Source organism: Lepidochelys kempii, chromosome 17, assembly GCF_965140285.1.
Source record: "Lepidochelys kempii isolate rLepKem1 chromosome 17, rLepKem1.hap1, whole genome shotgun sequence".
NCBI lineage: Eukaryota > Metazoa > Chordata > Testudines > Cheloniidae > Lepidochelys > Lepidochelys kempii.
The window spans coordinates 22,202,130-22,227,584 of record NC_136396.1 but is presented as its reverse complement, the minus strand read 5'-3'; the positions used below and the strand labels follow the sequence as shown (position 1 = coordinate 22,227,584).

The following is a 25,455-nucleotide window of genomic DNA, read 5'->3' as shown; positions in this document are numbered from 1 at the left end:
TAAAAGTACTGAGACATTGTGGTCCAGGTGTTCCTAGTGTCAAGAAGGAGTGGGATTCTCTTGAACAGCCCTGCCAAGGCCTCAGGCAGCCTCGTGTTAAAGCTATCTCATAATTACACCAGTAAGGAACCTGTCCATTGCAGGGAAGTTTGCATGTCTGGAATATGTCAAGGTTTTAATGACCCCACAGCTTTTAAGCAGGGATGAAAGTGCCCTTGTTTACACAAAATGTGAGGGAAGAGCCAACAGAGGGTCAAGTCTAGACACAGGCAAAGATGCCCAAACATTCAGGGAGAATGATCACACCAGCCAGATATCTGATGTAATATTTGCTGCCACAGAAAGGCCAAAGGGTGAGGTGCTGTTTTATTGATAGAGGTCTGCCCTGCCTCTACTTAGAGGCATGGACACGGAGACAGTGATACAAAGAGATGAAAGTGACTCTCTCTCATTGTTGCCGGCACCCAGTGCCAGAGGCGAACAACAGCAAGGTTCGTTGCCCGGTGTGCGTCACCCAATAATCACAACGGGGTGGAGAAGCAGAAAAGTTTATTTGCAGCTGCAACAAGGTACAGGGAGAATAGAATCTCAAATCCTGCACACAGAGCAGGAAGTTACACAGGCTTTTATACATCCTTTCTTCAGCATACTTATCCAATAGCAAGCTGTCCTAAGTATCCATATAGCCAGCCAATCCAGTTACCAGCTAGTTCCCTTGTTCTCTGTACCATCTGTTAAACCATACATAAAGCTGCTTTATTCAGCATTGTTCTTTCATATCTGCCCTGTTTGGCCTTGTTTAGTTTCAGGCAGTCTGACTTTGCAACATCTTGTTGCAGATCCTCAGCATAACTGCTGTGAGTTTCTCCAGGCGGGGGGGGCCAAGGACACTTGGGCCTAGTACACATAACTGCTGCGAGTGCCTCCAGGCGGAGGGGGGGGGCAAGGACACTTGGGCCTAGTGCGAGGGGGCTTCATCGACACTCATGGTCTTCCATCCCCTCGAGTTACCTAGTGGCCATGCCCAGTGTCCCCAACATCATGACACCTGCTGCTTGTGGCTTTGATGAGACTATGGCACAGAAAGGGGAGAACCTCTGTGTTCTTTTGCAAATCAGAAAGACCTTTCTCTGGCACACAGCAGTGAGTACAATGTCCCTTAGGGTGTCAGTACAGATGCACAGCATTTAAGGATTGGGCCCCACATGCCTGTGAGGGTGTTCTATCGGCCACAAAAATGGAGTATTTCACCACATTGTGTATGCACCTGGTCCAGCTTTAGAATCTACTATATCACTAATTGGTTACAAACTCAGTTAGAAGCTGTAGTGTGGACAAGGCCCATAGGGAGGGGGCTTCCCATTAAATTCCCTGGAAGTACGCACTGCGGGGAGCTGATATTGCATCTTCTATTGCAGAGCATGCCATGTGGCGTAGGGCTCATGCAGATTCCCACTGAGTTGCTGTACTTGGGGCTGATCGCATTCCAGGACGCTGGCATTTTATCTTTAGCAAAAGTGCAGAGCCTTTTTTCTGTGCTTGGCTATTGGGAAGAGTTTGCCTGTATCCAGTTCCAGCAAGGATAGGCCATGTTATCTGCCCCACATTATTACATACAAGGTGTTTGCCTGATTGTAAAGTAGGAGCCTAAAGATTTCCCTTCACGATGCCACTCTTGGTAGTGGAATTTCAGTGTGAAATATTCATAGAATCATAGAATATCAGGGTTGGAAGGGACTCCAGAAGGTCATCTAGTCCAACCCCCTGCTCGAAGCAGGACCAATTCCCAGTTAAATCATCCCAGCCAGGGCTTTGTCAAGCCTGACCTTAAAAACCTCTAACGAAGGAGATTCTACCACCTCCCTAGGTAACGCATTCCAGTGTTTCACCACCCTCTTAGTGAAAAAGTTTTTCCTAATATCCAATCTAAACCTCCCCCACTGCAACTTGAGACCATTACTCCTCGTTCTGTCATCTGCTACCATTGAGAACAGTCTAGAGCCATCCTCTTTGGAACCCCCTTTCAGGTAGTTGAAAGCAGCTATCAAATCCCCCCTCATTCTTCTCTTCTGCAGGCTAAACAATCCCAGCTCCCTCAGCCTCTCCTCATAACTCATGTGTTCCAGTCCCCTAATCATTTTTGTTGCCCTTCGCTGGACTCTCTCCAATTTATCCACATCCTTCTTGAAGTGTGGGGCCCAAAACTGGACACAGTACTCCAGATGAGGCCTCACCAATGTCGAATAGAGGGGAACGATCACGTCCCTCGATCTGCTCGCTATGCCCCTACTTATACATCCCAAAATGCCATTGGCCTTCTTGGCAACAAGGGCACACTGCTGACTCATATCCAGCTTCTCGTCCACTGTCACCCCTAGGTCCTTTTCCGCAGAACTGCTGCCTAGCCATTCGGTCCCTAGTCTGTAGCTGTGCATTGGGTTCTTCCGTCCTAAGTGCAGGACCCTGCACTTATCCTTATTGAACCTCATCAGATTTCTTTTGGCCCAATCCTCCAATTTGTCTAGGTCCTTCTGTATCCTATCCCTGCCCTCCAGCGTATCTACCACTCCTCCCAGTTTAGTATCATCCGCAAATTTGCTGAGAGTGCAATCCACACCATCCTCCAGATCATTTATGAAGATATTGAACAAAACCGGCCCCAGGACCGACCCTTGAGGCACTCCACTTGATACCGGCTGCCAACTAGACATGGAGCCATTGATCACTACCCGTTGAGCCCGACAATCTAGCCAGCTTTCTACCCACCTTATAGTGCATTCATCCAGCCCATACTTCCTTAACTTGCTGACAAGAATACTATGGGAGACCGTGTCAAAAGCTTTGCTAAAGTCAAGAAACAATACATCCACTGCTTTCCCTTCATCCACAGAACCAGTAATCTCATCATAAAAGGCGATTAGATTAGTCAGGCATGACCTTCCCTTGGTGAATCCATGCTGGCTGTTCCTGATCACTTTCCTCTCATGCAAGTGCTTCAGGATTGATTCTTTGAGGACCTGCTCCATGATTTTTCCAGGGACTGAGGTGAGGCTGACTGGCCTGTAGTTCCCAGGATCCTCCTCCTTCCCTTTTTTAAAGATTGGCACTACATTAGCCTTTTTCCAGTCATCCGGGACTTCCCCGGTTTGCCACGAGTTTTCAAAGATAATGGCCAATGGCTCTGCAATCACAGCCGCCAATTCCTTCAGCACTCTCGGATGCAACTCGTCCGGCCCCATGGACTTGTGCACGTCCAGCTTTTCTAAATAGTCCCTAACCACCTCTATCTCCACAGAGGGCTGGCCATCTCTTCCCCATTTTGTGATGCCCAGCGCAGCAGTCTGGGAGCTGACCTTGTTAGTGAAAACAGAGGCAAAAAAAAGCATTGAGTACATTAGCTTTTTCCACATCCTCTGTCACTAGGTTGCCTCCCTCATTCAGTAAGGGGCCCACACATTCCTTATACACAATATTCCTTATACACAATATACACAATTCCTTATCCACAATATTCCTCCATTCCAGGTTGCCATCTTGGCCCCAGCAACTGGAGCAGATCTTACTCTGCCTCTTGATAATCAAGAGGAAACTTCTGTTTCATGTTCCAGAGACATGATTTTGATTGACCTCCTGTCAAGGTTCCTTCCCCATTCTGAACTCTAGGGTACAGATGTGGGAACCTGCATGAAAGACCCCCTAAGCTTATTCTTATCAGCTTAGGTTAAAAACTTCCCCAAGGTACAAACTTTGCCTTGTCCTTGAACAGTATGCTGCCACCACCAAGTGTTTTAAACAAAGAACAGGGAAAGAGCCCACTTGGAGACGTGTTCCCCCAAGCCTTACACCCCCTCTCCTGGGGAAGGCTTGAGAATAATATTCTCAGTTGGTACAGGTGAGCACAGACCCAAACCCTTGGATCTTAAGAACAAGGAAAAATCAATCAGGTTCTTAAAAGAAAAATTTTATTTAAAGAAAAGGTAAAAGAATCACCTCCATAAAATCAGGATGGTAAATACTTTACAGGGTAATCAGATTCAAAACATAGAGAATCCCTCTAGGCAAAACCTTAAGTTACAAAAAGAAACAAAAACAGGAATATACATTCCCTCCAGCACAGCTTATTTTACAAGCCATTAAACAAAAGAAAATCTAACGCATTTTCTAGCAAGATTACTTACTAACTTTACAGGAGTTGTAAGGCTTACATTCCTGATCTGTTCCCGGCAAAAGCATCACACACACAGACAACCCTTTGTTCCCCCCCCTCCAGATTTGAAAGTATCTTGTCCCCTCATTGGTCATTTTGAGTCAGGTGCCAGCGAGGTTACCGTAGCTTCTTAACCCTTTACAGGTGAAAGGGTTTTGCCTCTGGCCAGGAGGGATTTTACAGCACTGTATACAGAAAGGTGGTTTCCCTTCCTTTATATTTATGACACCTCCACTTCCTGGGATCTTCTGGGAGACAGCCAGATCCTCAGGATGAGGAAGGGGAGGGTGGACAGGAGAGAATCATTGTAATGACTCTTCGTTCAGGGGAGACTCACTAGTTGATAGACAGAAGCTGGGTTCTGGAAAAGCTCAGGCCCAGAGCTCAGGCCCAGCCTAGGCCAGAGGGGATGGGGCACATCATCTGGATCTCAGCAGCTTTGTGGCCAGCTCCTCTCTGCGTAGGGACTAGTGTGGGGAATAGCTGAGAGCACAAGGCTGAGCGCGAATACGCTCCTTGCTGTAAGCTTGCTAGATTTGGATGGGCTGAGATAGGAGCAGGTCATGAGACCGAGGTTTTTCCAGCTCCCCAAGGCCATGTTCCTCTCCTCTCCTTGACTGAAGTTCTGTTCTTCTTCTGCCCTGGGGTCCTCTCCACAGAATGATCCCCCTTCTCATCACTCAGTGAGATCTGGAGATTCCCCCATCCCTGGGGGTTATTTCTAACTTGTGCATTAGTCTAACTTGTGAGGGGTAGCGATGGGAATGAACTAATTGAAACATGAGCTACTGGCTTCATACATGCTGCAAATTTCATGAGATAATGGCCATTGGGTAAAAGGGTCTCTCCAGGGAACAGACCCCACAGTAAGGCCTCTGCTACACACCGTGGTGTTGATTTGGCTCTTTTCAGTATGGCCCCACCAGACCCTGGTGGTACAAGGGTTTCAATCTCATGTGCATGACAAGTGGGATCCACATGGACAAAGAATCAACAAAGACCATGAAGGGGGAGGGGCTGGAGGAGAGTACGGAACAATATTAATGGTTTGTCTCTTCAATAATCAAGTAGCTGCCAGACTTATCTAACCAGCTCACCTAGCAGGTGGACTCTGGCCTGTTTCCTAAAGAGGAGCTAATGGTGCAGTACTGGTGAGTGACACAGGGCACAGCCTGCTTCATTATCATAGACTATCAGGGTTGGAAGGGACTTCAGGAGGTCATCTAGTCCAACCCCCTGCTCAAAGCAGGGCCAATCCCCAATTTTTGCCCCAGATCCCTAAATAGCCTCCTCAAGGATTGAACTCACAACCCTGGGGTTAGCAGGCCAATGCTCAAACCACTGAGCGATCCCTCCCCCTATGACTATGACTCCGCTATTTGTGGCATAGTTGACGCCATGAGCATTTGCAGAGGCACTCTGCTGTTACACACAATGCACTGGGCCAGGTCCCAGTGCAGAGTGTCCATTGTTACCCACAAGAATCCTCTGCCCCATTGTGGCTGACCAGATTTACAGAGCAGTGAAGATTGCTGGCTGAAAGAGTTCTGGATGCTGCTGGAGGAGAGAGAGCAAGGATGGAGCGATATCTGGGGCTGGAAGACAGGGTGAGGCATGATTGCTGCTGGTCTAGGGCTAAGATTCTCACGTGCAGCACTGGAGTCGAAATTCTTTGGAAGCTCTAAGGGCAGATATGAACCTTGATTTTTATATAAAAAAGGAACCTTCATACCTACTTCCTCCCCCGCCATGGCTTGTTGGTACAGAGGGGTGACCCTGCGTCCCTGGCAGGTCTCGCTGTGTGTGTTGGCCTTGGGAAGAAGGTGAATTGTGCCAGCCGCTTCCGGGGAGCTGTGAAGAGCCAGAGCAGGGCACCTGCCTTCGTGCTGCTGCAATGCCAACGGGGAGCTGCCTGAGGCAAGTGCTGCCTGGCTGGAGCCCGCACCACGAATCCCTCGCCACAGGTCAGAACCCCCTCCCACACCCAAACTCCCTCCCAGAGCCTGCACCCCGTACCCTTCCTGCACCCCAACTCCCCACCCCTGCCCTCTCCTGGAGCCCGTACGCCAACCCCCTACCCCAGACCTGAGCCCCTTCCCACACCCAAACTCCCTCCTGGAGCCCGCACCCGCTCCTGCACTCCAACCCCCTGCCCTAGCCCTGAGACCCCCCCCCACACTCCAACCCCCTAATCCCCAGCCCCATCCCAGAGCCCCCACCCAAACTCCATCCCAGAACCCGCACCCCAGCCCTGAGCCCCCTCCCACACCCAAACTCCCGCCCGCGGCCCCTCCCGCACTCCAACCCCCTCATCCCCAGCCCCACCCCAGAGCCCCCACCCAAACTCCATCCCAGACCCCGCACCCCAGCCCTGAGACCCCCCCCACACTCCAACCTCCTCATCCCCAGCCCCACCCCAGAGCCCCCACCCAAACTCCATCCCAGACCCCGCACCCCAGCCCTGAGACTCCCCCCACACTCCAACCCCCTTATCCCCAGCCCCATCCCAGAACCCCCACCCAAACTCCATCCCAGACCCTGCACCCCAGCCCTGAGCCCCCTCCCACACCCAAACTCCCGCCCGCGGCCCCTCCCACACTCCAACCCCCTCATCCCCAGCCCCACCCCAGAGCCCCCACCCAAACTCCATCCCAGACCCCGCACCCCAGCCCTGAGCCCCCTCCCACACCCAAACTCCCGCCTGCGGCCCCTCCCGCACTCCAACCCCCTCATCCCCAGCTCCACCCCAGAGCCCCCACCCAAACTCCATCCCAGACCCCGCACCCCAGCCCTGAGCCCCCTCCCACACCCAAACTCCCACCCGCGGCCCCTCCCGCACTCCAACCCCCTTATCCCCAGCCCCACCCCAGAGCCCCCACCCAAACTCCATCCCAGACCCCGCACCCCAGCCCTGAGCCCCCTCCCACACCCAAACTCCCACCCGCGGCCCCTCCCGCACTCCAACCCCCTTATCCCCAGCCCCACCCCAGAGCCCCCACCCAAACTCCATCCCAGACCCCGCACCCCAGCCCTGAGACCCCCCCCACACTCCAACCTCCTCATCCCCAGCCCCACCCCAGAGCCCCCACCCAAACTCCATCCCAGACCCCGCACCCCAGCCCTGAGCCCCCCCCCACACTCCAACCCCCTCATCCCCAGCCCCACCCCACTGGAAGCGAGTGAGGGTGGGAGAGCGAGCAACGGGGGGGGGCTGGAGTGAGTGTGGGCGGGGCCTAGGGAAGGGGCGGGGCAATTAGAACGTTGGCCACCCTAAGATGGAATCACGGGCCCGGCCTCAGCCAGACCCGCCCAGCGCAGGACGCCCGCTGTTACCCACAATGCCCGGGGCTCGAGCGCACCTCCTCGCTGATCGCGCTCCTGTCGCGCGGGTTCTCGGGGTGGGGCCACAGGAGGGGGCGGGGCCTCGTGGAGCGGCGCTGCCGGAAGTCGGGCCCGCCGGCTGTGGCGCGTGGCTGAGGCGGCTCGGGTCGCGCAGCTGAGTACGGGGGCCGGGCCGGGCCATGGCGCTCTACAGCGCGGCCGCCTCTGTCCTGGCGGGGCTGCAGCGCCGGGAGGGCGCCCTCAAGACTCTGGTGTACAAGAGCCGCTTCCAGGTACCGGGGCCGGGCCCAGCCCCCCGCGCCGCCCCGCTCCGGCCTGGGGCGTGGGGTGTCAGCGGAGCCGGGAAGGGGGCAGGAGTTGGGGTTACTGGGGGGGATGGGCCCCCAGGGTGGGGGGCAGGAGTTGGGGTTACTGGGGGGCAGAGCTGGGCTGGGGGGCTGGGCTCCCAGACTGACCATGCCAGGGGCAGGAGTTGGGGTTACTGGGGGGCTGGGCCCCCAGGCTCACAGGGTGGGGGGCAGGAGTTGGGGTTATAGGGGGGCTGGGCTCACAGGGTGGGGGGCAGGAGTTGGGGTTATAGGGGGCTGGGCTCACAGGGTGGGGGGGCAGGAGTTGGGGTTACTGGGGGGCAGAGCTGGGCTGGGGGGCTGGGCTCCCAGACTGACCATGCCAGGGGCAAGAGTTGGGGTTATAGGGGGGCTGGGCCCCCAGGCTCACAGGGTGGGGGGCAGGAGTTGGGGTTATAGGGGGGCTGGGCTCACAGGGTGGGGGGCAGGAGTTGGGGTTATTGGGGGGCAGAGCTGGGATGGGAGGCTGGGCTCCCAGACTGACCATGCCAGGGGCAGGAGTTGGGGTTATTGGGGGGTAGAGCCAGGCAGGGGGGCTGGGCCCCTGGGCTCACCGGGTCTGTTCCCCCCAGAACGTGAAGCAGCTCTATGCCCTGGTGTCCGAGACCCTGCGCTACTCGCTGGTGCTGGACTCCATCATGGCCGGGGCTGCCCTGCTGAAGGCTGAGAAGAAGCTGCCTCCCCACTTGGCCAAGGTAAGACCTGGCCCTGCCCAGGCTATCTCAGGGGGATGCCCTAGGCTGGTGGCACTGGGCTGGGCCTGACCCCCTCTCTTGCCGCAGGTGCTGGTGTATGACCTGCTCTTTGGCAAGGGTCTGAAGTGCGGGGGCCGCTGGAAGGTGCTGGTGCTGAAGCACAGGGCCCGACTGCAGGCAGAACTGGCCCGTCTCAAGGTGCGCAGGAAGGTGAGCTGCAACGAGGATCTGCTGGCGCCCACAGATGGGATGATCCAAGGTGAGTGTGGGGGCTTTCCCCAGCAGGTGGGCTTCTAGACTGGGAATCCCATTGTAGCGGGAGACTCAGCAGGATTCCTGTGCCCACCTCTGCCCGGATGGTAGGTTGTGACTGTTTCTCCAGTGGGAGGGTGTACTGTAGTTCCTGGTTTCTTCAAGGCTATTCTCTGTATTTGTGCCATCATTTCACTAGAGATAAGGGTCATGTATGGGGCAGTGGTTTCCAGGTTCATTCTTCTGGGCATTGGGTCTGTTTGAGTTGGGCTCCTGGTTAACCTGTAACTTAGTAAATGGACCTTCAGACTGGGCTAGACATGACCTGATCTGTCCCTTCCATCTCTGTCTGATACTCGGAACAAGCTGGAGAATTCTTGTATCTCAGGTGATTTGGGAAAGGGGATTGTGTGTGTCTGTGTCTGTGTGTAACCTGTTTGTTTTGGTTCCCCAGCCCCTCAAGTGCCACGGTATGTCCGAGTGAACACCCTGAAAACTTGCAAGGATGATGTGGTTGACTACTTCAAACGCCAGGGCTACTCCTACTTGGGCAGGGCAGTCAGGTAAAGCCATCCTAGCCTGTCCCATGACCCTGTGCGCTCTGATCTTCACTGACCTGCCAAGCTGATAGCCCGAGATGGGGGAGGCCTTGCACCTACTGTAGTGACCTTCCAGACAATCAAGGGTTGGCACTGCAGGAAGCCATAAGCCCTCCTCTTTGTGAAGGGGAGTAGTAGAGCCTTGTGTGTGGAAGAGAATGAGAGGGGTAGGGACACTATCTTCAATATTGGCAATGGATGGGTTGGAGCTTCTAGAGTGATGCGCTGCCCTGGATTCTGGTCAGCTACTTAGCTGGTCTTGAGATGGGGTTGGGGTATGGGCTTTAGTGGGCTAATGAGAAAGCGGGAAATCTGTAGCTGGCCTCTGAAGGACTTTTGAGCTTGGGGAAATCAGGATGTGTACTTCACTAAATCAGTCTTCTCCATCCCCGCTCCTTGCTGTCTCTGGGTAGAATGGAGGAGCTGAGCTCCCTCTCAGGGAAGCAATTCCTCCTGGATCCCCACCTGCCGGAGCTGCTTGTCTTCCCGCCACAGACAGACTTCCATGAGAACCGGCTGTACGTCGCAGGGCATATCATACTGCAGGACAAGGTGTGGGGCTCAGGTGACACTGTGGTGAGGATGGAAAACTCAGGCTAAGGGGAGAAGTGCCAAGGGGTGGTTCTGCTGTAGAATGGAGTGAGGTATGGTGATGAGTGTCACAAGGCTATACAGGAAGGATGGGTGTTGTTTTTAGGCCACAACCCGCACGTACTTTGTAGCAAACTAAAGCTAAATTCTGTGGCTTTCTGGTGCAGCAACTTAAGATAGGTCTAAGAAGTGGTGACCTTTAATGGGGCAGAATGGCCCAGATACGACCCTGAAGGATCATGCAGTTCCCATAGTTCTCAATATGCTGGAGATTTTTGTACTGACAGCTCCTAACTGCACTGTAGAAATTGCCTGGGGCAAACTGAGAGATGCAGGAGGCAGTTTGGGGTTGCGGGGTAAGGACTCAAGCTGGGTGTTTCTGCTAAAGAGCAATGACATAGTTAGCCTATCAACTCTGAAACCTCATGATGCTAGTTAAATGTCAATACCCCATCAAGACAAATGAGAGCAATTTGTGTCAGTCTCCGGCTTGCTGCAGACTGAGGCAGCTGTCACTGCATTGGTTACTCTGTGTTGGAAAGCTATCTCCATAACTAGAAGGGTGACGGTTGTATTTTTATGGAAGTTTTGATTCCCCAGGCGGGGGTGGATTCTATGGCTGTGGAATGACTTAAGGGAGTTCTCTGAAGAGATTGGGTAAATGTGTATATTGGGGAGGTAGGTACTGCAGGTGCAGAGCTGTGACTGGTGGTCTCTCTTCCAGGCCAGCTGCCTTCCTGCCTTCCTTCTGAGTCCCCCCTCAGAGGCCCATGTAATCGATGCCTGTGCTGCCCCCGGGAACAAGACCAGCCACGTGGCCGCCATCATGAAGAACAAGGGGTGAGTGTGAGCTGCGGGACAGAGCTGTGTGGGTGAGGGCTGCCTGCTGTTGTGATAAGCAGTTTTCCCAGTGCTGGGCACTGAAGCCCTGGCCTAGCAGCCGTTCTGATGAGGAACAGACAGCTGCAGCGGTACAGGAGCCAGCAAACAGAGCTGTAAACAGGGGAGTTTGAGTGGGAATTCTGTTGGGGGAGTTTGTGGGGAAGACTAAGAGCCAGGCAGAGGAACAGACAGGCTAGTGAAGGGAGAGTGTGGTGTTCTGGCAGTGTTGTGGTGCTTGATGGGGGTTGTTTATGCTGTGGGTGGTGGTGTTCGTTTCCCAGACTAACAGGACTTAGGTGAGAAGGCTATGACAGACACAGAGGCAGCAGTGGTAGTGAAAGACACAATGAAGAGGACTGGATGTAGAAGCTGTGGCATGTACATGATCCTGGAGGGGGTACCTGAAAAGAGTTTTGTCTGCATGAAGTGCCACCTGATAGAGCTGATGGAAGAGAAGATCCGAGGATTGGAGATGCAGGTGGAAACTCTGGTTGAGTTTAGAAGGGGGTTCCAGTGGATGATGGACCAAAGACATGAGGAGGCTGAAGGGAAAAGCTCAGACCTGCAGATGGAAGCAGGACCAAAGAACTCTGAGGGGAGACTGCTGGGTGAGGAAAGTGGACAGTTAGAAGCATGTGACTAAGAACCAGGCAGAGGAAAAGATGGGCCAGTGAAGGAGAAACAGAGCTCAGGAACAGGTTTGCGGAGTTGGAAAATGAAGAAGGGGCACTGCAGGTGGTCACTGAAGGTGAGAGAGCAAGGAAAAAGAGAAGACCAGCTAGTCCTATTGGAAGAGGGCAAGAGTCAATGGAGATAACACCAAAGATGAGCCCCAGGAGGATATGGGATGGATTGCAGAGGATTGCAAGGGACAATAGGAATCAAGAGGACTTGCAGCCAGAGGGAACAGGGGGTAGACTGGAGAATCGCACCATCACCAGGAAAAGGCAGGTCTACGTGATTGGGGACTCCTTACTGAGAAGAATAGACAAGCCTGTAACAAGAGCTGATCCAGAGAACAGAAGGGTGTGCTGTCTGCCGGGTGCTAAGATACGGGATGTGGACCTGAGGCTGAAGAGGATCCTAATGGGAGCAGGAAAGAATCCACTGATGGTCCTTCATGTGGGAACAAATGATATGGCTAGATTCTCGCTGGAACGTATCAAGGGAGACTGCCAGGCTGGGGAAGATGCTTAAGGAAATCGAGGCTCAGGTGATCTTCAGTAGGATTCTGCCTGTTCCTAGAGAAGGGCAACAAAGGTGTGATAAGATTATGATGATCAACAGATGGCTCAGGCAGTGGTGCTGTAAGGAGGGCTTTGGGATGTATGGCCACTGGAAAGCATTCATGGACAGAAGACTGTTCTTTCGGGATGGACTTCACCCGAGTAAGGAGGGAAATAGACTTCTAGGATGGAGGATGGTACAACTGATCAAGAGAGCTTTAAACTAGGAATCTGGGGGAAATGGTTGGGAGATGTCCAGGTAATCTCCATGCCAGATTTTAACGTTGAGAGGGAAGAAAACGAAGTAAGAAAGCATACAGCCGTGGGTAGGAGAATGGACATAAGGAGGAAGGGCAGTGTACATAGCAGTCTAATAGGTAATATTGGCTGTAGAATGTCTGTGCCTACGCGGGTAAAGACTGTGAACGAGGCCAAACAGCAAAAATTAAGATGTTTGTACACCAGTGCAAGGAGCCTAGGTAACAAAATGGAGGAACTAGAGTTACTGGTGCAGGAAGTGAAACCAGATATTCTAGGGATAACAGAAACATGGTGGAGTAGTAGTCATGACTGGAGTACCGGTATTGAAAGGTATGTGATGTTTAGGAAAGACAGAAATAAAGGCAAAGGTGGTGGAGTAGCATCCTCTATCAATGAGGAGGTAGACTGTAAATAAATAAGAAGTGATGGAATGGATAAGACAGTCTTTCTGGGCAAAAATCACATTGGGGAAGAAAGCTACTAGAGCCTGCCCTGGGATAGTGCTTGGGATGTGCTATAGACCACCGGGATCCGATATGGATAGAGAATCTCTTTAATGTTTTTAATGAAGTAAATACTAATGGGAATTGTGTGATCATGGGAGACTTTAATTTCCCAGATATAGACTGGAGGACAAGTGCTAGTAATAATAATAGGGCTCAGATTTTCCTGGATGCGGTAGCTGATGGATTCCTTCACCAAGTAGTCGCTGAACCAACAAGAGGGGATGCCATTTTAGATTTGGTTTTGGTGAATAGTGAGGACCTCATAGAAGAAATGGTTGTAGGGGACAACCTTAGTTCAAGCGATCATGAGCTAATTCAGTTCAAACTAAATGGAAGGATAAACAAAAATAGATCTGTGACTAGGGTTTTTGATTTCAAAAGAGCTAACTTAAAAAAATTTAAGGAAATTAGTTAGGGAAGTGGATTGGACTGAAGAACTTGTGGATCTAAAGGCGGAGGAGGCCTGGAATTACTTCAAAGTAAAAGCTGCAGAAACTATCAGAAGCCTGCATCCCAAGAAAGGGGAAAAATTCATAGGCAGGAGTTGTAGACCAAGCTGGATGAGCAAGGATTTTGGCGTTTTGGGCTGTATAAGTAGGGGCATTGCCCGCAGATTGAGGGATGTGTTTGTTCCCCTCTATTCGACATTGGTGAGGCCTCATCTGGAGTACTGTGTCTAGTTTTGGGCCCCACGCTACAAGAAGGATGTGGAAAAATTGGAACAAGTCCAGTGGAGGGCAAAAAAAATGATTAGGGGACTGCAACACATGTCTTATGAGGAGAGGCTGAGGGAACTAGGATTGTTTAGTCCGTGGAACAGAAGAATGAGGGGGGATTTGATAGCTGCTTTCAACTACCTGAAAGGGGGTTCCAAAGAGGATGGATCTAGACTGTTCTCAGTGGTAGCAGATGACAGAACAAGGAGTAATGGTCTCGAGTTGCAGTGGGGGAGGTTTAGGTTAGATATCAGGAAAAACTTTTTCACTAGGAGGGTGGTGAAGCACTGGAATGGGTTCCTAGGGAGGTGGTGGAATCTCCTTTCTTAGAGGTTTTTAAGGTCAGGCTTGATGAAGCCCTGGCTGGAATGATTTAGTTGGAGATTGGTCCTGCTTTGAGCAGGAGGTTGGACTAGATGACCTCCTAAGGTCCCTTCCAACCCTAATATTCTGTGATTCTAAGCATCCTAGAGAGGTGATTAAGAAAAAGCAGAAGGGAGGGATCAGCAAGTAAAGCTACCTTACTGAGGTCAGAACATGTAGGGATAAAGTGAGAAAGGCCAAAAGCCATGCAGAGTTGGACCTTGCAAAGGGAATTAAAAGCAATAGTAAAAGGTTCTATAGCCATATAAATAAGAAAACAAAGAAAGAAGTGGGACCGCTGAAGACTGAGGATGGAGTGGAGGTTAAGGATAATCTAGGCATGGCCCAATATCTAAACAAATACTTTGCCTCAGTCTTTAATGAGGAATTTAGGGATAATGGTAGTACAACAAATGGGAAGGAGGATATGGAGGCAGATATTACCACATCTGAGATAAAAGCCAAACTTGAACAGCTTAATGGGACTAAAATTGGGGGGCCCAGATAATCTTCATCCAAGAATATTAAAGGAACTGGCACATATAATTGCAAGCCCATTAGCAAAAAATTTTAATGAATCTGTAAACTCAGGGGTTGTACTGTATGACTGGAGAATTGCTATCATAGTTCTTATTTTTAAGAAAGGGAAAAAATGTGATCCGGGTAACTACAGGCCTGTTAGTTTGACATCTGTAGTATGCAAGGTCTTGGAAAAAATTTTGAAGGAGAAAGTAGTTAAGGACATTGAGGTCAATGGTAATTGGGACAAAGCACAACATGGTTTTACAAAAGGTAGATCGTGCCAAACCAACCTGATCTTTCTTTGAGAAGGTAACAGATTTTTTTAGACAAAGGAAACGCAGTGGATCTAATTTACCTAGGTTTCAGTAAGGCATTTGAGACCATGCCACATGGGGAATTATTAGTTAAATTGGAAAAGATGGGGATCAATATGAAAATGAAAGGTGGATAAGGAACTGGTTAAAGAGGAGACTATAACAGGTCACACTGAAAAATGAACTGTCAGGCTGGAAGGAAGTTACTAGTGGAGTTCCTCAGGGACCAATCTTATTTAATCTTTTTATTACTGACCTTGGCACAAAAAGCGGGAATGTGCTAATGAAGTTTGCAGATGAGACACAGCTGGGAGGTATTGCCAATTTAGAGAAGGACCAGGATATCCTACAGGAGGATCTGAATGACTTTGTAAACTGGAGTAATAGTAATAGGATGAAATTTAATAGTGAAAAGTGCAAGGTCATGCATTTAGGAATTAATAACAAGAATTTTTGTTATAAACGGGGGACACATCACTTGGAAGTAACAGAGTAGGAGAAGGACCTCTGAGTATTGGTTGATCGCAGGATGACTATGAACCGCCAGTGTGATATTGCCGTGAAAAAAGCAAATGCGGTCTTGGGATGCATCAGGCGAGGCATTTCCAGTAGAGATAAGGAGGTGTTGGTACCATTATACAAGGCACTGGTGAGACCTCATCTGGAATACTGTGTGCCGTTCTGGTCACCCATGTTTAAGAAAGATTAATTCGGAGTGGAACAGGTACAGAGAAGGACTACTAGGATGATCTGAGGAATGGAAAACCTGTCTTATGAAAGAAGACTCAAAGAGCTTGGCTTGTGTAGCCTAACCAAAAGAAGGTTGAGGGGAGATATGGTTGCTCTCTTTAAATATATCAGAGGGATAAATACCACGAAGGGAGAAGAATTATTTAAGCTCTGTACCAATGTGGACACAAGAAGAAATGGATATAAACTGGCCATCAGGAAGTTTAGACTTGCAATTAGACGAAGGTTTCTAACCATCAGAGGAGTGAAGTTCTGGAACAGCCTTCCAAGGGAAGCAGTGGGGGCAAAAGACATATCTGGCTTCAAGACTAAGCTTGATAAATTTATGGAAGGGATGATATGGGATAGCCTAATTTTTGGCAATGAATTGATCTTTGACTATTAGCGGTAAATATGCCGAATGGCCCATGATGGGATGTTAGATGGGGTGGGATCTGAGAGAATTCTTTCCTGGGTGTCTGGCTGGTGAGGCTTGCCCGCTTGCTCAGGGTTTAGCTGATAGCCATATTTGGGGTCGGGAAGGAATTTTCATCCAGGGCAGATTGGCAGAGGCCCGGGGTTTTTTTCGCCCTCCTCTGCAGCATGGGGCACGGGTCACTTGCTGGAGGATTCTCTACACCTCAAAGTCTTTAAACCACAATTTGAGGACTTCAGTAGCTCAGACATAGGTTAAAAGTTTGTTACAGGAGTGGGTGGATGAGATTCTGTGGCCTGCGTCATGCAGGAAGTCAGACTAGACCATCATAATGGTCCCTTCTGACCTTAAAGTCTATGATTCTGTGATTCCCTGGGAGGGAGGGATGCACGCTGTCTTTGGCCTCAGTTCTGCTCAGAGCCCTCTGGGTCCTCCAGGAGCCTAGGAAAGCAGGACTACACAAGGGAAAGGGGCAAGCACTGGGGGAGCGGGCATTTTGGCTCTCATATGTGGGAACTGGGAATTGTTGTCAGCTTGTCTTGTTAGCTCTGTCCTTGTCTGAAATCAGTCCAGCACAGGGCAGCGTCTGTGGGGACTGCTGGCAGAGCACCAGCTGGAGAGTGAGGCTTGGGGAGGGACTTAAAAGCAACCAAAGACTCCGATTGGCAGCCGTTAATATAGAGTCATAGGCCAGAAGGGACCATCAGATCATCTACTCTGGCTTGCTGTACGTTTCAGACCACCAGCACCTGCACACTAACCCAACAGCCAGAATGAGACCGAAGCATCACAGCCCACCAGAGACTAGACTGTTGTGTGCCACAGGGAGAGGATAGGAGGGACCAAGGTGCAGCAGTGCCCGAGACCCCTGCAATGGCAGGGAAACTATTAAGATATAGCCAGATGTTCTTGGCAAGTGACCTGTACCCACCCACTGCAGAGCAAGGTGAACCCCCTCCTCCCCCAGCATGCTGCCAGCTGTGCTCCGGCTCCTCTTGCAGTGGTGGGAAGGAGGTGCTATACCCCTGGGGGAAGTGGGTTAATGACTTAAGGATGTACTTGGCCAAAACTGCTTTGGTTGTCAGAGAATTTCTGCGTGCCTGGGGTTGTGGGTCTGGCAATGAAGGTAGGGCCCTGTCTGCCAGGTAATGATTCCTGTATTCCTCTTTGGGGCATTACATTCAGGCAGATCTTCGCCTTTGACCTGGACCCCAACCGCTTGGCCACCATGAGCACCATGCTGGTGCAGGCTGGGGTTAGCTGTTGTGAACTGGCCAATCAGGACTTCCTGACAATTGACCCCAGTGACCCCAAGTACAACAATGTGACCTACATTCTCCTGGACCCCTCATGCAGCGGCTCAGGTAAGGGGTGGGGGTAGGCCAGGCCTATGCAGTACAAACAGGGTGGTGGTTATACTCATCTGGTGTACCTGTCTGAGTATATCTCTAAAGTTCTGCTTCCATCTAGGGCTGCCTATTCCAGCCTATGGGAAGGATCCTGGGGCCCTGATTCTCCCCACAGGATACACTGAAGTCAGTGGGGTTGGTGGAGAATAGACCTTTGGATGCAAAGCCTGGAACAGAGGGGAGCCCAGCAGCTGGGTGATACGGGTGCCTGAATTGGAGCCCAGCTTGTCCATGCCTCTCTGACTGTCTCTCCCCCCAGGAATGGTGAACCGGCTGCCAGCTGAGGAGAGTGCCCCCAGCTCGGAGCGGCTGCGGGCGCTGGCTGGGTTCCAGCGCAAGGCCCTGAGCCATGCCCTGCGCTTCCCTGCCCTCCAGCGCCTGGCTTACTCCACCTGCTCGGTGCAGCAGGAGGAGAACGAGGATGTGGTGTGGGATGTGCTCCAGGAACACGGCACAGCATTCAGGTACCGACACTAGGGCTGTAGCTGGGTCTGCAGTAAACAGTGTGTGTGGGTGCCCGTGGCTAGATGGAAGTGGAATTGCCCACGGGGCGGGGGACAAGCCAGGCAGCATTGTTAGTATCTGCTCCCTGTGTTTCCTGTTGGGGGGGGGGAAGGGGACTGAGGGCATCGTTTGAGGCAGCTCTGAGGCCCGGGGGCTCTAGCCAGTGGTTCCAAAGAGTCAGGTTTCCCCGCCTCACTGTCACAGGCAGCTGGCCAGCTGGGCTCTTAGGCCTCTGGGTTGGTGCCCTGCAGCGGAGCGGGCAGTGGCTAGCTGGGTCACTGAGCTTTGTCGTGATCTTGCCCCCGCTCACAGGTTGGTAAACGTGCTGCCTTCCTGGCCCCATCGAGGCCTCGCCACCTTCCCAGGTGCGGAGTGCTGCCTCCGAGCCTGCCCCACAGCGACGCTGACAAACGGCTTCTTTGTTGCCGTGCTGGAGAGGCAGCAGGAATGCAACAGCCAGGTCTCCTCCAGGTGAGAGCTCTGCGGCTAGAATCATAGAATATCAGGGTTGGCAGGGACCTCAGGAGGTCATCTCGTCCAACCCCCTGCTCAAAGCAGGACCAATCCCAACTAAATCATCCCAGCCAGGGCTTTGTCAAGTCAGGCCTTAAAAACTTCTAAGGAAGGAGATTCCACCACCTCCCTAGGGAACACATTCCAGTGTTCCACCACCCTCCTAATGAAAAAGTTTTTCCTAATATCCAACCTAAATCTCCCCCACTGCAACTTGAGACCATTATTCCTTGTTCTGTCGTCTGCCACCACTGAGAACAGTCTAGAGCCATCCTCTTTGGAACCCCCTTTCAGGTAGTTGAAAGCAGCTATCAAATCATAGAATCATAGAATATCAGGGTTGGAAGGGACCTCAGGAGGTCATCTAGTCCAACCCCCTGCTCAAAGCAGGACCAATCCCCAATTTTTGCCCCAGATCCCTAAATGGCCCCCTCAAGGATTGAACTCACAACCCTGGGTTTAGCAGGCCAATGCTCAAACCAGCTATCCCTCCCCCCCCTCATTCTTCTCTTCTGAAGACTAAACATCCCCAGTTCTGTCAGCCTCTCCTCATAAGTCATGTGTTCCAGTCCCCTAATCATTTGTGTTGCCCTCCGCTGGACTCTTTCCAATTTTTCCACATCCTTCTTGTAGTGTGGGGCCCAAAACTGGACACAGTACTCCAGATGAGGCCTCACCAATGTCGAATAGAGGGGAACGATCACGTCCCTCAATCTGCTGGCAATGCCCCTACTTATACATCCCAAAATGCCATTGGCCTTGGCAACAAGGGCACACTGTTGACTCATATCCAGCTTCTTGTCCACTGTAACCCCTACGTCCTTTTCTGCAGAACTGCTGTCGAGCCATTCGGTCCCTAGTCTGTAGCGGTGCATGGGGTTCTTCCGTCCTAAGTGCAGGACTCTGCACTTGTCCTTGTTGAACCTCATCAGATTTCTTTTGGCCCAATCCCCCAATTTGTCTAGGCCCCTCTGTATCCTATCCCTACCCTCCAGCATATCTACTTCTCCTCCCAGTTTAGTGTCCTCTGCAAACTTGCTGAGGGTGCAATCCACACCATCCTCCAGATCATTTATGAAGATATTGAACAAAACTGGCCCGAGGACCAACCCTTGGGGCACTCCACTTGATACCGTCTGCCAACTAGACATGGAGCCATTGATCACTACCCGTTGAGCCCAACAATCTAGCCAGCTTTCTATCCACCTTATAGGGGCAAGGGGCTGGGGCTTGCCCTCTGTTCTTTTGCAGGGCCTAGCACTGCCTTAAAGGCTCTGGTTAGAAATCCTCTGTTGGATGTGGTGCGGAGAGGCTGGCAGCACCATGCCCTGGGCATGCTGCATCTTGCTGAGTTGGTTTGACACGATTTACCTTTTGTAAAACCATGTTGTATTTTGTCCCAATTACCATTGACCTCAATGTCCTTAACTACTTTCTCCTTCAAAATTTTTTCTAAGACCTTGCATACTACAGATGTCAAACTAACAGGCCTGTAGTTACCCGGATCACACTTTTTTTCCCTTCCTTAAAAATAGGAACTATGTTGCATTTCCATTGTGCAGGCTGTCCGACAAGGCCCGCTGTCCTGCAGCACCTGGGCTGGGTGGGGGGGGAACCATAGGGGGCAGGATTCCTGCAAAAAGTGGCTTTGAAGGAGCTCATTGACCCTGAGGCGAGGTTACCCTCTAGCTGGGAGGAGGGACAGCAGGAGGCAGTGAGCTGTAGGGCCTTAGGGAAGGGCGTAGATTGGAGGGGAGGGGAGCCAGCTGAGGGAGGTGATGGAGGTCAGAGCTGGGGGTTGGGAGAGAAAGTAGCTGGTGGGGGGGAGAGGGGGAGATGGGAACAGCAGCAAGAGCCTTGGTCAGATTGTGCTGAATCCAAGGGCTGAGGCTGGGCAGGAGGAGTGGGGTGGCAGATTTGTGGAGTTGTCAGTGTCAATAGAAGCAAGGCTGGGGAACAATGTCTAGTGGTGGGACGGCCAGTCTGTTGGGGCACTGCTCTGTTGGGAAGGTGACTTTGTCCCACCAGTAACTCTTGCTGCTCTGGGCTCTCCTCCGGCTGTTGCTTCCAGCTCCCTTCTTGCCGAGGTGGACGGTGGAGCAGAGAGATCCCAGGATGGAGAGGGAAGGGGCCCTCTCGCTGCCCGCAAGAAGAGGCGGAAGAAGAGCCAGTGTGTGAAATGAGGACTCTTGACAGGAGCAGCGGTGGCCCTGTGGTGGCAGCCTTAGAGCCAGGCTTCTGCCAGCCGCCTGCCTATCCTGCTGGCAGAACTCGGAGCCCTGAGGCTGGAGCCCCTTGCTGCGTCGGCCCTGTGCTGCTGGCAAGCTTTCCCTCCATGGGGCTGGTCCGAACAGATGTTTTTGCTGTCGAAGGGGGTTCTCTAAGCCGCTGCCAGTCCAGCCGCTGGGGGTGCTGTGGCCCCAGCCTGGGTCAGGGTGGGAGTAAAGCTTTCCAACCCCTTTCAGGTTTTATCTTGAGTAAGTTTCTCTGAGCCCCAGTCTGTAGAAATGCTGCTGCAGTGCGGGCCCCAGGGACACCACCTGCGCATGGGCTCAGACTCCAACCTGTGCTCTTGATGGGCTCTTCTATGAGAGTAAGATACAAACCAAGGGCTCGCTGATGACTCCACTCAAAGCAATCCGTCAGCTCCCCTTCGCAAGCAGGTGTCTTGACCAGCAGACAGACGTGGGCCAGGTTATGTTGTTGTATGGTCCCTCCTGTCTCTCAATCCAGAACTGCTTTCTGGCCTCCCTGACTTTTGCTCCTGGGAGGGGTTGAGCATCAACTTTGTCTGACTCTTGCTGGTCTCTTCTGTCGCTGGAGGCCAGCCAAGCCTTTAGGTGAGAGCTTGGCAGCTTTGGAGGGGGAGAAAAGGGACACTGGCTGCACATGGGAAGTAGCACTGCAGTGGGTTGGGGTGAGGAAGAACAGCTGTGGCTAGAGCAGCTGAACTCAAGGGGGGCAGATCTGTGGCTGTTTTCATAAGCCTTTCTCTGTGAGCCATGAGCAGCCAGCCCCAGGACAGCCTTGGGAGGAGGAATTTCAACTGCCAAATGACCACCCTCAGTGCTTGCTCTTCCCTGCCCTATGCCTGTGTTGAGTTCTGTCAGGGCTGTGCACTGGGCTACCTCCTGTCACCACCCACAGCTTCACCCCTCCTGCACTCTCCCTGCATGTGAGCACAACGCAGCCCTCCCTTGGGTATAGCAGGGCAGCGCCTGGAGAGAGAAGTGCAGGTTACAGTGATGAAATGGGGAAGAATCCTGGGTTACTGGCTAAGCCCTAGCCCCCCAGAACCCACTGAGAGTTCAAGGCGGCCAGAAAATCCAGGCAGGAGCTCCTGAGCTGGTGTGTTTAGCTTGGACAATGAAATCTGCTCCCTTATAAGCACTGCCACTGTTCCAGTGCCGGGGGCTCTAGGCTCTCCCCCTCGCTGAGGAGCACAGCCAGCTATTTTGGTGCTCGTGTTCCATGGGCCATGAGTTTGCTCACCGGGCTGAAATAAGCTCAGTGAGGAATTTGCATTCTTTCTACCTGCAGCCGTTGGGCCCGCTGAGTAAAAGGACTGCAGAACTCTGGAAACCAAGGCACCCTGCAGAGAGGCTGAAATGTCAAGCCCTGGTTTTCACAAGTGACCTGTGTACTTGGGTGTTTCGCTTGATACCTTAGAGGGGCCTGATTTTCAACATGGCTCAAGTGATCCTTGAAATGACGACTCACATAGGGGCTGCTGTGACTGAAGTAGAGATACCGAAGCCAGCACTGCCATTGATGGCTGAGTTCAGTACTTCACACAAATGCTCTTGGTTCTCCAGCAGGTATCTAAGGGTAGGCCCCAGCTCAAAACACCAGCCTTCGCTTCTGGCTTCCAGCTTCCTTTTTCTTCCCGTCTCCCATTTGAAGGGACCATTCTATTAAAAATGACCAATTCAAAAAGATTTCTTTCCTCACAATTTGTACCTAAGCTGTAAACTCAGTCCCAAGGGATGAAATGTGGCCACAAATTTAGTAAAATTAAAAGGCAGGGGACATTTAACAAGACTATCCAAAGTTATAATTAGGAAGGCCAAAAAAGAATTTAAAGCACAGCTAGCCCAAAGCCTCAAAAAGTAAGAGCAAAAAGATTTTTAAGTACACCAGAAGCAGGAAGCCTGCTAAACAACCAGTGGGGCCATTGGACGATTGAGCTGCTAACGAGCACTCGAGGTTGATACGGCCATAGCAGAGAAGCTACATGAATTTTTTGCATCGTTCTTCACGGCTGAGGATATGAGGTAGATTGACACCTGAGCCATTTTCTTTAGGTGACAAAGCTGAGGAACTGTCCCAGATTGAGGTGTCATTAGAGGAGGTTTGGGAACAAATTTACTATTTAATTTATCATAAGTCACCAGGACCAGATGGCATTCCGCCAAGACTTCTGAAGGAACTCAAAGGTGAAAGTGCAGAACTACTAACTGTGGTTTGTAACCTGTCATTTAAATCAGTTTCTGTACCAAATGCCTGGAGGATAGCTAATGTGATGCCAATTTTTAAAAAGGGCTCCAGAGGCTGGTAAGCCTCGCTTCAGTACCAGGCAAACTCGCTGAAACTATAGTAAAGAACAGAATTGTCAGACACAGAGATGAATGTAATTTGTTGGGGAAGAGTCAACATGGTTTTAAGAAAAGGAGGACTTGTGGCACCTTAGAGACTAACAAATTTATTAGAGCATAAGCTTTTGTGAGCTACAGCTCACTTCATTGGATGCATGTTTTTAGTAATGGTTTTAGTAAAGGGAAATCATGCCGCACCGACCTACTAGAATTCTTTGAGGGGGTTAACAAGCATGTGGACAGGGGGGACTCCAGTGAATAAAGTGTACTGAGAGATTTTCAGAAAGCCTTTGACGAGGACCCTCATCAAAGGCTCTTAAGCATAGTAAACTGTCATGGGATAAGAGGGAAGGTCCCCTCATGGATCAGTAACTGGTTAAAAGATAGGAAACAAAGGGTAGGAATAAATGGTCAGTTTTCAGAATGGAGAGAGGTAAATAGTGGTGTCCCCCAGGGGTCTGTAGTGGGACCAGTCCTATTCAACAATGACCTGGAAAAAGGGGTAAACAGTGAGGTGGCAAAATTTGCAGATGATACAAAACTACTCAAGATAGTTAAGTCCCAGGCAGACTGCGAAGAGCTACAAAGGGATCTCACAAAACTGGGTGACTGGGCAACAGAATGGCAGATGAAATTCAAAGTAATGCACATTGGAAAACATCATCCCAACTCTACATATACAATGATGGGGTCTAAATTAGCTGTTACCACTCAAGAAAGAGATCTTGGAGTCAGTGTGGATCGTTCTCTGAAAACATTTGCTCAATGTGCAGCAGCTGTCAAAAAAGCCAACAATGTTGGAAATCATTAAAAAAGGGATAGATAATAAGACAGAAAATATCATATTGCCTCTATATAAATCCACAGTATTCCCACATCTTGAATACTGCGTGCAAATGTGGTTGTCCCATCTCAAAAAAGATATATTGGAATTGGAAAAGGTTCAGAAAAGAACAAAAATGATTAGGGGTTTGGAACAGCTTCTGTATGAGGAGAGATTAATAAGACTGGGACTTTTCAGCTTGGAAAAGAGATGACTAAGGGGGGATATGATAGAGGTCTATAAAATCACAACTGGTGTGGAGAAAGTAAATAAGTGTTACTCATTTTCATAACACAAGAACTCAGGGTCACCAAATGAAATTAATAGGCACTAGGTTTAAAAGTATTTCTTCACACAACGCAGTGTCAACCTGTGGAACTCTTTGCCAGAGGATGTTGTGAAGGCCAAAACTATAAGAGGATTAAAAAAAAAGGAGATGAATTCATGGCGGATAGGTCCAACAAGAGCTATTAGCCAGGATGGTGTCCCTAGCCTCTGTTTGCCAGAAGCCAGGAATGGGTAACCAGAGGGTTCACTTTATGGTGACCTGTTCTGTTCATTCCTTCTGCAGCACCTGGCATTGGCTACTGTCAGAAGACCAGATATTGGGCTAGATGGACCATTGGTCTGACCAAGTCAGACAGTTCTTAGTCTAGTTAATGCATTAACTGAGAGAGACCTGTCTGATGGTTTAGGAGGAAACCTCTTGTGGAGAACAGATTCTTACTTAAGGGGCAATTTCTTGCACCTTCCTGTGAAGCGTCTGGTACTGGCAGCTGGCAGACAGGACACTGGCTTTGATGGTCTTCAGCTCTGAGCAGCTGGCGATTGCTATGTTCCTTTCTTCCTGGCCTCCTCCAAGCAGCATGGATCATATTTCTAGCTAGAGCCAGGGGACCTTCAGCTTTGGTACAGCCACACACCACCCACCTACAGCCACTTTTACCCCCAGACTAAGGGGCACAGGGCCTCTCTTCCTACAACTGATGTGTGATGCATTCCCACTGGGCCAGGCTAGGACACACTTTTCTGTACTATTTGCAGACTAAGGGTAAAGAGCATCCTACTAGACACAGGGTCTTGAGATTATTCTAGTGAGGGCAGGATTGATTCAGTGCAGGAAGGCTCTACCAATTTTGCTGTATTAACCACACACAAGGATTGATCTGTGAGTAGCACAGCTGCAGGAGAGCAATCCAGCAGCTGACAGGATCAAGGGGATGGCCGCAGCCTGATGAGCACTAGGCAGGCAGCCGCACAGGGGTTCTCAACACTTGTTGGTGGCCTCAGAGTGTGGCCACCAACTGCTGCTGGTGGCTGCTCTGACATTTTCCTAACTTTAGGAAAAAATAATAAATATGCACATCCAAATCATTGTAATTTAGGTGTGTAGGGGTTTTTTGCAGACTCAAAATTTATTTTGGTGCCCTTGACCCCCACCCATCACCTCTGGCCCCCAATGCCTCTCCCTGCCCCTCATGCATCCCCTTAGGCCTCCACAGCCTCTCCCTACAGATCCCCCAGCCCCACTGCCTCTTCATCCTCCCCTGGGTCCCCACTGCTTCCCCCCCCTCCATTCTCAAGCTCCCTTCTGCAGCCTTGCACTTCAGGCTCACCCCGCTC

General features: G+C 51.1%; 2 protein-coding genes across 4 annotated transcripts in view; one reads left to right on the top strand and one right to left on the bottom strand.

Moving 5' to 3' along the window:
• Positions 1 to 7,650, bottom strand: part of LOC140899888 (maestro heat-like repeat-containing protein family member 2A) — a 57,946-nt gene extending 50,296 nt beyond the window's left edge. Inside the window, exons 1-2 of the mRNA XM_073316147.2 lie at positions 7,567 to 7,650; positions 5,940 to 6,096 (exon numbers count right to left, since the gene is read on the bottom strand). Of these exons, the coding sequence (XP_073172248.2) occupies positions 5,940 to 5,958 (19 nt within the window). The 5' untranslated portion in view covers positions 5,959 to 6,096; positions 7,567 to 7,650. The remainder of the gene's footprint in view (positions 1 to 5,939; positions 6,097 to 7,566) is intronic.
• Positions 7,580 to 23,158, top strand: NSUN5 (NOP2/Sun RNA methyltransferase 5). 3 transcript variants are annotated; one of them, XM_073316149.2, is made up of 10 exons: positions 7,580 to 7,821; positions 8,469 to 8,591; positions 8,679 to 8,850; positions 9,298 to 9,406; positions 9,856 to 9,994; positions 10,758 to 10,873; positions 17,174 to 17,352; positions 17,657 to 17,861; positions 18,214 to 18,372; positions 19,431 to 20,018. In XM_073316149.2, exons 1-10 carry the CDS (start codon positions 7,729 to 7,731, stop codon positions 19,588 to 19,590), a joined length of 1,455 nt encoding a protein of 484 aa, XP_073172250.1. In that variant the 5' UTR covers positions 7,580 to 7,728; the 3' UTR covers positions 19,591 to 20,018. The 3 variants fall into 3 exon arrangements, with proteins under 3 accessions (XP_073172250.1, XP_073172252.1, XP_073172251.1); XM_073316151.2 differs by lacking the exon at positions 19,431 to 20,018 and adding an exon at positions 21,955 to 23,158 and having other exon boundaries at positions 7,583 to 7,821; XM_073316150.2 differs by lacking the exon at positions 19,431 to 20,018 and adding an exon at positions 20,486 to 23,158 and having other exon boundaries at positions 7,587 to 7,821.
• The last annotated feature ends 2,297 nt before the right edge of the window (positions 23,159 to 25,455 follow it).